Below are 9,747 nucleotides of genomic sequence, written 5' to 3' on the forward strand. Positions count from 1 at the left end.
TTGCTGAGAATAGAGACTTTACCTTTCCATGAATTGTGAGCTCACTTCTCTGGCAAGGAAGTCCACAACTGAGGTTTTCGTTTGAGCTTCTCCAGAAGAGCCTTGATCGACGACTTCTTCTTAGTATGTTTTCGCTACCTTTCTCTTTGGTTGGAAAGCCTGCTGCTTGGCAGTCTTCTATGTCTCCAATGTCCGTCGCCTTGAAATAAATTTAATCATTTATACCTATCTGTATCTATAAAACACAATTGTTCTCAAAGTAGATAAAGATAAGCTTCTATTGCGCAATTAAAGGATCATCAAGGCAATTTTACCGAAAGACAATGCTTCAAATCATCGAGTGCTGGGTCAGGGTTCGGTAATTTGAGCTCAAGCTAAAACTCATTTTGGCGAGACGCTCAAATTTCCTCAAATTGAGAACTCAAAGTGACTTGAGAAATCATTTTGAGAAGATTTGATAGTTTTGAGAGTTTTGAGTTTTTGGGAGATTTGAGAGTTTTGAGTTTTCAAAACTCAAATTAAGCGAGCGCTTCCTTGATTGGCTCATGGATCGCCAGAGTTGATTTCAACGCGAGCTCTCATCTCTGAGTTCTCAAAACTCAAATTAAAAAACGTGAGTCTCAAGCTTTGTTTCCTTGAGTTTTAGTGTGAGCTCAAATTACCGAACCCTGTGCTGGGTGCTCCATGGAGAGAGAATTTTGGATAAATAAAAATATGATAAGAAGACTCTGGATAATGCACATTTTTGTTGCTTGTATATGAGTAGAACATATCTTGGGGAGCTTTTATACCTTTTGTCAGCCGCACTCGGCGCTATTTTCAGGTAAGCAATAAAAGCTAGGACTTCAAAAATGGCAGTAAACGAACTATTATAACAAGTTTCAATCAATAACCCAAGACTAATAAACAGATTATCAAGAGGTTTAATACTCTTGACAGCTTTTCATATTTTGGCGAAACTTTTGACTTAAAAGAAAAAAAGAAAACTAACTTCGAACATAATTATAACAATGATGATAGACATGATAGACATCTCTTCTTCGTAAAATATTAAATAGTGGCAATCATCAATAAATGAATCCAGAAACTATTAAAAAGTCTTCATCCTTGCTTCTCAGCGAAAATTTCAAAATTTCGCAAAGAAATCTCTAGAACAGGGTCCCTAGAAAGATGTTGTTTACTCCAAATCTTCAGTTTGAAAATTGTCGTCAAGGAAGAAGGCGGATTTCCAAGGAAAATGAGTTACGGATCCGAGCACGTCAACGGGATCATCCCCAAGCCAATCGAAAAGATATTCAAAGAAAAAATGCATATTAGCAAATTCAGGTACATAAATTAAGCCGAGTTATTTTTTCTCGAAGATACTCGTGAACTAATTTGATCCTAGTGCGGGTTCAGGCAACATCTTTAGCTAAGTCTCTCTTTGTGACCCATGGGCCATGTAGAATGACATCTGTTTGTCAGAAGTAAGATAAAACCTTGTCGCTAAAGGTTATTTTTTGACTTTTCCGGACAGAGGGGATTTTCAAGAGAAAAGGTCCTTATTTCAAGGATGTTCCCATTCAGTTGCTTTCCAAGTCATGGGAACAGACTTGAGTAATGGATGTAAGGGCTTGAAAACAGTCATTCTTTGGAAATCCTTATCGAGACATTTTCTTCACTTTGATGGGAGACGAAAAATAAACTAAAGCATAAATTGTATTCTAGAAACTCAAGTAAAAATGATAACAAAGTCCGATAGATTCACATTCAAAGGGGGGATCTAAATGGATGCATCAAAAGCGATATATTTATGCAATCAGAATGCTTTCCTGCGCGTGTTTTAGAACTAAAGTTCCATCGAAAAGCTCCAATACAAAAATAAAATTCAATTATTTACGCCCAAAATGAAACATGAAAGTAAAATTAACCTATTTTTATAGACCCCAGGCCGAGGGAGAGTACCGTGCTGGTGCGCAGCCATGCAAAACCATGGGTCCATCGAAAGTACCTCTCAACTCGCCGGAAAGCTTTCTGAAGAAGGGAGAAGGAAAGCCAAAGTGCTCAAATGGCGTCAACAAATCGTGCAAGAAAAGCGAAGCCCTCAAGCCGCCAGTTCCAGTTAACGCGCCCTTTGACAGCAAGCAAGTGCTACGACCTGAAAAAGATTTCATCACTAAAAATGCTCTTGATGTAAGTTCACTTTTGTCGCCTCAAAAGTAGGATGGCTCGCAAAAAATCAGCCAGCTTTTCCATAAGATCTTCAATTTTTTCCGCCTTATAAATAAATTCTTAGGTGATTAATGCTCGGCCACGAATGCCCACTGAGAAGATTGTTGATGATGTCAATGGTCAAGCTGATGAAATCGAGTGTTCTGGTCTCGTCCCCAAGGAAAGTGTTAAAAGATCTTGATCAACAGTTTTGAAATCAGGATTTTGAAAGGATTTAATGATTCAATAACACCTTTAAAAGTACTCGAAAAAGAAGAACTTCGGTAAAGTGCCAAATTACATCTGCATCCGAAAAGAGCAGCGCGCCAAGGCCTTCCAAGAGTATCAGCAGTGGATCTACGAGCGAGAAGCGCTCCGACAGACTGTGCGACTGCTCACTGAAGCCGAGCGAATGGATCTCGTCGCCGGCCTCAAGAAAAACTGGGAAGAGTCAAACGTCCGCTACCAAGGCCTGTCCGTCATCACCGACACTGCGCCCAAGAAGAAGAGAAAGCAGAAAATCGAGGCCGAGATGAAGCAACTCGAGCGCGACATTGACATGATCGAAAGCCACAAGCACATTTACGTCGAACACTAAAAAGAAGCGAAAGTATCGTATCAAACTGTGCTTCTGAATATTTAACTTTTGTATATACCAGTTTTGACAAGCAATAAAATATTTTTATATAAACTTCTCGAAAAAAAAGCCAAATAGTCTTTCAAATCATTTGGCTTTTTGATTGTCTTTCATTGCCTTTGTTTCAAGCAGCAAGTCCGTGTCAGTTTTTGACCTCATGTTACATGAGTCATGTAAGCACTGAGTGACATTCTTTTACAAGTCTTTTGCTTGTCTTTTTTTTAAGAAGACATTTTTTAATCTAAATCATTGATCACCTTTGCACGTGTTCCTATGGATGCCTGGTCAGAAGAATTCCACCCAGAAGTTTTGACATATTCTCATAAATTCAATGAAATTATACTTTTTAAGTATCGTCTATGCAGACATTCACCATCATGGAAATTCGGAATTTAGACTTCATAGACTCGGAAGCTTTGTTGATTCAGTCCATACAGAGAGAATACTTGAGGTAAAGTACTTATTCTAAGACATTTGCCATTCTCAAGGTCTTTAAGGAAGGCTTCTTTAGTAAGACTCTGAACTTTCAGAATGTCAAAATCGTTGACTTTAGGACCTTAAGGACCTACTCATTTTGTAAGTCTAAGGCTTAAAATCTTAGCCTAAAAGTACTAAGTTACCCTCTATACCTGAAGCTCTCTTCTTATAAACCTAAACACAAGGCTTATTTTAGAAATAAAATATGGTCCTTCAAAATGATTTCAAAGCATGATCAAAATAATTGTTGACAGCGAGAGACAGTTAAAATTATATTCAAAATCTTCCACTCATCAAAGCTAATTGATGAAGATGTTTTGACTTGTTTGTTATTTTTTCGCCTCTTCGAAAATTGCCCCCTTCTTTATAAATTATGATACTAAATGATCATTGATTTATGAAAGTGTCTTGCCGATGCTTTATTTAATAAATAATAACAATCAGCCTTGCCTTTTATAATAGGAAAATTAAAAAACAACATCAGAAAAAACTCGAAATGCTCTTTTTCATCTTCCTTTCACTGCTACTTTTCGATTTTTCAAGCGGCTTCAAGATGCATGAAGGAGCTTTTCGATCAAAGAATCTCGGAGCATTCACCAACGGGGACCATACGGAGAGAAAGTTGCTGGTTCAATATATTATCATTATATAATATTGTCTGGGAAACGTTTGTTTTAGGACAAGTGGTTCCGATTTAAGAAAAAACTCATGAATGAGAAGCATAAATACGACGATGATTGGCAATCATTCCAAGCTGTCAAGTACAAATAAATTGATTCCTCTTTCAGTTATCCTGCAATAAAATTCATACAGAAATTTTCATCTGGTTATTCGACCAAATAAAAACTGGCTTCAGCTTTCAACTTTTGAAAATAATTTATTTCAGTTTCAATTTCAGTTTTCATTCTGTTAACTTTCCATTTTCTCAACAATATCGAGCACTTCCGTTCTTCCAGTTACATCTTTCTTGGCAAATTTAAAGTCGAGCTTGACGTTCATTCCGGCGAGCTCGGCGGCGAGGTATTTTACCACATAGGGAGGTCGGTGAGGAGCGTTTTCGCTTCTGGTCCGCACATTCGGCACTCCCACTTTCCGTTCGACATCAGCTTCCACTAAAAATAGGGGTGTAAATGTGACCTGTATAACAACCTAAGTCAGGGTCCTGAAAACTTTCAAGAAACCGGGACTTAAAATCAAGAGCTTACATTTTTGTCCTTCGTCTTGTCCGGCTTCACCTTGCTGACGGACAGCACTGAGCCACACTGACTGCAGATTCTCGTTTTGTAGAAATCCGAGCAGTGGAATAATCTGTCTCTGGCGATGAATGCGCAACCATGAGAAATCAAGCCGTCTCGTTCCATCTCGCCCATTCGCACTCCTCCTCCTCGCGCTCGACCTTTGACAGGCTGCTGTGTATAAGGATCAATCGGGCCCTTGTCTGCTCGCGCTTGGAACTTGTCGTAGACCATGTGACGCAGCCGCTGGTAGTAAACAGGGCCGTAGAAAATGTCAGCTATGGATAAGGTTAGTTTTGATCCCCATTGATAAAGTATTAATATAGTATATATGGAACTTATGGAAGACTACGATAATCATAATCAATCAGCAATAATTTGATACCTCTTCGCCGATTTTGATCAAGTTATTATTTTAATGTTATAGTGGTACTATAAAAAGCAGGCTCTGGTAGCTTAACTAACTTCAAAGAATAAACTGCACTGTGGAAGTTAACAATGTTCAATTGCAAGTGCAATATACAAATAAAGCTTCATTTGAACTTAGTGAATTTAGAATACCTTCAAGTTCTTCGCCAGAAATACCAGAATACATCCTTTCGTAACCATGGTAATTCAAACCAGCTTCTTTCAGCACCTCCCCAAAGTGAACATCAGCAGGGTATTCTTCGTTGAAAACGAATGGGGTTGAATCATACACGCGGCCGTTTACCATTGCCGCCTAAAAAGGGGGTTAAGATTGAGATTTCTTGGAGGAAAATGTCTGAGAGGAAGTACCTTGCCAGCGATGAATTCGATCATCATTCCTACTGTCATTCTCGAGGGAAAACCGTGGGGATTGAAGATGAGATCTGGGACCATTCCATTTTCCGTCCAGGGCATGTCTGTAGTAGCCCAAAGTCTACTACAGATACCTTTTTGACCGTGCCGCGAAGCCATCTACAAATTCACCCGATAAGCTAGCCAAGATCAAAGCTTGAATGTACCTTGTCACCAATATTGATCGGACGCGCAATTCTAAACTGAATTGCCGCTTGTTGAAATCCGCCTTCTTGCGGCCTCTTATTCGTGAAAACTCGAACGGACTCGACAATTGCATCTTCAGCGTGGGCATCATACTTTCCGACCTTGTATGTTTGCTCGTGATCGTCGTAGTAGCAGTAATATGCGTCCTAGAAGCGAATAAAAGACCCTGGATTCGAAGCAAAGCTCACTTGATAGGTAAAAATTGTGCCTGGAAAGGGAAGCCCATCAAGATCGAGTTTTTCTCCTGCGAATTTTCTGTATTTCTTCAGCTCGTTCGGGTCGAATCGATCTCGACATCCTAGTCTCAAGCCTCCTCGGTATCCCTAAAAAGTCTACTGGGTAGAAATTATTGACAAATATTTACATGAGATTGTGCTATTTCCTGCAGGTCGACCATTTTCGTCTTGTAGATCGTCCCGTACATAATTCCTCGTTCTCTTGACATTTTATTCACGCATGTGGCATCTTCCAAATCATATCCAGTATACGAAATTACAGCAATCATCACATTTGTTCCTAAAATAAATAAATTTCTAGACGATACCATCTGCAGAATTATTATAATTTAAAAATAACATTCATCAAAAAAGGACTATGCTTTCTCCAATTGAGGTAATTTTGTCGTAAAAAGGTATATTTATTTTCTATTCTTAGGATTTATTCCTTATGAAAGCGCGTTTAAATTTCAATTAAATCCTCAATAAAAGATATAATTGTATCAAAAGCCGGCTTAACCGATCACAAGTCACTTTAATTCTTTGAGTAAGATCTGCTCTTTCAGTTTGATGTAACTGAATCTTCAAACGAAGACTGTGCGAAAGTTTTGGGAATTTATGAGCAAAAAAGTTGCTCCTGGAAATATCTCACAAAGAGGGACTGGATGCTCATCTTGAAAATCACCCTCGCGATCTTTTTCTTATTTATAATTGTACAGTTTCTAGCTGCAGAAATAACTGTACGATACTATTTGTAATAAACACTTCATTACCTAGAGGATAATCGTCCATTCCCCACGAATCATGCAAGTGGCTTCTGACAGCAGGCTCCTGGGGCGCTAGAATTCTGTACATTTTGTTGTCGCTTCTGTGGTTCAGCGTGTAACTCGGCCAGCCGAATGTTTGCTTCGCCATCTGGCACTGGAGAATGACTCGAGCGCCGGCATTCATGTTTGAAAAGGGAGACATGCAGGCCAGTTCGGAGAAGAGGGCTGCGGGGTAGAGTTCTTGGTATTCTTTTGTCCGGTTGAATTGGTAAACTTGAGCAAAAAAGGGGGAGGAAGGCCGGGAAACAACTTTTAACAACTGTTGTCAAAGTCTAAGTGTTCAACCGTTCCTGTCAGTTCATGACTTTCTTCCTGATTGACCGTCACATGTATCCAAACCTGTTCCATAATACCAATCATTTCAATCTTATCCTCACGCAGATTCAACAAGGGTCTGTACATTCTCGCGGGCTCCGTGAGCAAGTTGATTCCAGGGAACATGACTGCCTCGCCCTTACTCTCAGGCGCAGGGCAGTGGACGATCTCAAGAGTGTCAGGTACTCGATCGCTGCTGGAGGTTTTTAATCGGCGCAGATACTTTTCTACTGCTTGGGCGCGCCAACCGCTTGCGATCCAGCCGACTTGTCTGCCGTCGATGACAACAGGAATGTCAAGCTCACCAGCCTAGATATATTGTATAGATTATATTGTCAGGAAACTCTACCTTTATGGAAAGTGGCTTGACTCCGATTTCTAGCAGCAATTCCTCCAGCTTCTTCGTGTTCTCTCTTTTCACATTGATCCTTACCGTATGAGCCAAATGATTGAGCAAACCACAAGGCGGCCCATCAGGCGTATGCACCGGACAAATAAATCCCCAGGCTGCTGTTGACAATTTTCGGGGCGAAGTAGCCCTCATTTCCATGAAAAACGCACCTCTGTGAATGCATCGAAAGTGGCTGTAGAATCGAGCAAAGTTAATCTTCTCCGCTCCTACGACGATACCCGCCAGTTGCTGCATTCCTAGACCGTCATTCGTCCTTAAATTGCCCGTTGCGATCAGATATTTGTAGTGTTGATTCATGCTGCCCATCTTGTTGATGGCAAAGCTAAGCATGGAGGAGCCAACAGTGTCGTTTCCTTTTTCCAGTTGCTTGGCATATTCCTTCGCCATGATCATTGATATCGACTTTTGGTAGCTCTCGAAGAACTCGATCGTCATCGACTGGAAAAGATGCCCCGGAAGAAGGACATCGTGGGACTCGGGCGAGTCGATATCATCTGTGGCGCAGGTATTGTTGGCGATTCTGAAGGTTTTGCGAGCCATTAGCGCAAACGCTCGAATTTTATCGTGATCATCATCCAGGTGGATTAAGCAATATCGCTTGAGGAACGCTTTTCCTGCTTCGAAATCCGACTTCCAAGGCGGGCAAAGGTCGAAGATTCGGAAACTCTGGCCGAGATACTTGATCGCTTCGTTTCGTTCTAGTAAGTTATCGGTATTTACGAGGCGCTTGAGCATTCTTTTGACAGCAGAATCGTAATTAGGCTCGTCCGACATCGTTTGCATAAATTCGCGGTAGATTTCGAAATCCGTCCAGTTAGTGAGCGCCCGGACGATAGTCATAAGAGGGACGTGGAAGAGCTGCTTTTGGATGTAGAAAACGACTTCCATTTCGTTTGTCTTTGTTATGTGCAGGTTCATGTTCGAAGTCCTCTCCCACTTGTCCATACAACGGATCATAATACCCGCATCGCTGTACCCATTTCTTCGTCGCTTCCAGCCGTTTCTTCTCAACCCAAGGGGAAAGTTGCGTCTGTTCATGTTTAACAAACGGATGACTTTTTCATTGCCACTGGCGATGAAGTAGCCGCCGATTTCGAAGTGATCTTCTTTTCGCTCGACGAGTTCGGTCGGCGAGAGCCCCCGCAGGTGACATTTTGAGCTCATCACCATCAGGGGCATTTGTAACAGGTCTTTCTTCGTGACGACTTGGGTTTCGCCAGTCTTGAGGTTTACCAGGTTGACTAAAAGAAAGATAAGACACTGGGAATGGAGACGAACGTGAATTGCTTTCGGAAACGTGCGTAGAACCCTGAGTCAGGGTCCTGAAAGAGCATGAATGCCACTCCAAGCCATCATTTTTAAGGCCTTCCAAGTTCTCTTATAGAACCTTGAGTCAAGGTCCTTGACTAATGTTTCTACACAGGCTTTCGACCCAAGAACTTACATGTAACATGAACAGGAGCAGTATAATCCGTCTTCTTTTGCCGACATTCCGCCGGGAATAGTCGTCTATCTTTGCATACGATTGAAGAGTCCAACACTGGTTGCTCAACTTCGATATGTTCGACTTCGAGTCTGTTTGAGAGTCAAATAAGGCCTGCTCATGGCCGTACAAAGATTAAGAAAGTTTTCAATTTTTATGAAAGCTTGACTTTCAAGAAGGCATTCTTGAACGAAACTCTTGACGAAAATAAGCGTCGGCAGAAAAACATCGACCGAAATTCAAAAAGAAACAATTATGATTCTTTCATTTCTTTCTCGAACGAAACCAGGGACGAATATGCCCCGTAAAAAATTAATCTCTTTGGGAATAGCTAGTAGTAATCAAAAAAGAATCACTAGAGATAATGAAACAAATACAAACTTCTAAATATACGTTCTTTGCAATAAAAAACATCTTATGATTCCCTCCCCTGAACGAGTTAAGTGAGAGTGAAGTGACTCGGGGATCTACAAAAGTTTCTGGGCAAGGGTTTTGATGGCTATAAAGGACCTTAGTCCCTTCAAATATAAAGATAGATTGTAACTGAAATATTTAATCGTTGCCGAGTTTTTCTCGAGGAAAAAAATCAATATAAATATACTCATGTTTTATAAAAACATAAATTTGCTTTCAGAAATGCCAGTTTATGATTTCTGACTCTTTTCCTAAATCGCATATTTTCATTATTCGCCTCCATTTCGAACTCATAAGGCTCCACCGCGTTGGGAATATTTGGCAATCCTTCGTCCAAAAACCAATCGAACGACTGTACATGCGTGTCCGAAATAAACTTGAGCTGCTTGCATTTATCTTCCGGTAGCTTGCCGTATCCGATTCGCGATGTCTGTCGCACAGACGGCGACGAGACATCGGGGAGAAATGTCTCCAGATTTTTCGGAGCCATTTCTACAAAGAAAAAGGGATGAAGAG

General features: G+C 40.7%; 2 protein-coding genes across 2 annotated transcripts in view; one reads left to right on the top strand and one right to left on the bottom strand.

The window, feature by feature from the left end:
• The first annotated feature begins 1,198 nt into the window (after positions 1-1,198).
• LOC145703071 (enkurin-like) lies at positions 1,199-2,865 on the top strand. The gene is made up of 4 exons (XM_081780384.1): positions 1,199-1,326; positions 1,923-2,172; positions 2,276-2,368; positions 2,450-2,865. Exons 1-4 carry the CDS (start codon positions 1,238-1,240, stop codon positions 2,786-2,788), a joined length of 771 nt encoding a protein of 256 aa, XP_081636510.1. The 5' UTR covers positions 1,199-1,237; the 3' UTR covers positions 2,789-2,865.
• Positions 2,866-4,218: 1,353 nt separating this feature from the next.
• Positions 4,219-9,747, bottom strand: part of LOC145704566 (DNA-directed RNA polymerase I subunit RPA2-like) — a 28,198-nt gene continuing 22,669 nt past the window's right edge. Inside the window, exons 2-13 of the mRNA XM_081782024.1 lie at positions 9,483-9,723; positions 8,779-8,909; positions 7,272-8,575; positions 6,913-7,231; positions 6,554-6,820; positions 5,930-6,081; positions 5,754-5,888; positions 5,526-5,711; positions 5,317-5,478; positions 5,101-5,260; positions 4,510-4,817; positions 4,219-4,416 (exon numbers count right to left, since the gene is read on the bottom strand). Of these exons, the coding sequence (XP_081638150.1) occupies positions 4,330-4,416; positions 4,510-4,817; positions 5,101-5,260; positions 5,317-5,478; positions 5,526-5,711; positions 5,754-5,888; positions 5,930-6,081; positions 6,554-6,820; positions 6,913-7,231; positions 7,272-8,575; positions 8,779-8,909; positions 9,483-9,721 (3,450 nt within the window). The 5' untranslated portion in view covers positions 9,722-9,723 and the 3' untranslated portion in view covers positions 4,219-4,329. The remainder of the gene's footprint in view (positions 4,417-4,509; positions 4,818-5,100; positions 5,261-5,316; positions 5,479-5,525; positions 5,712-5,753; positions 5,889-5,929; positions 6,082-6,553; positions 6,821-6,912; positions 7,232-7,271; positions 8,576-8,778; positions 8,910-9,482; positions 9,724-9,747) is intronic.

Source organism: Oikopleura dioica, chromosome PAR (assembly GCF_907165135.1).
Source record: "Oikopleura dioica chromosome PAR, OKI2018_I68_1.0, whole genome shotgun sequence".
Classification (NCBI taxonomy): domain Eukaryota; kingdom Metazoa; phylum Chordata; class Appendicularia; order Copelata; family Oikopleuridae; genus Oikopleura; species Oikopleura dioica.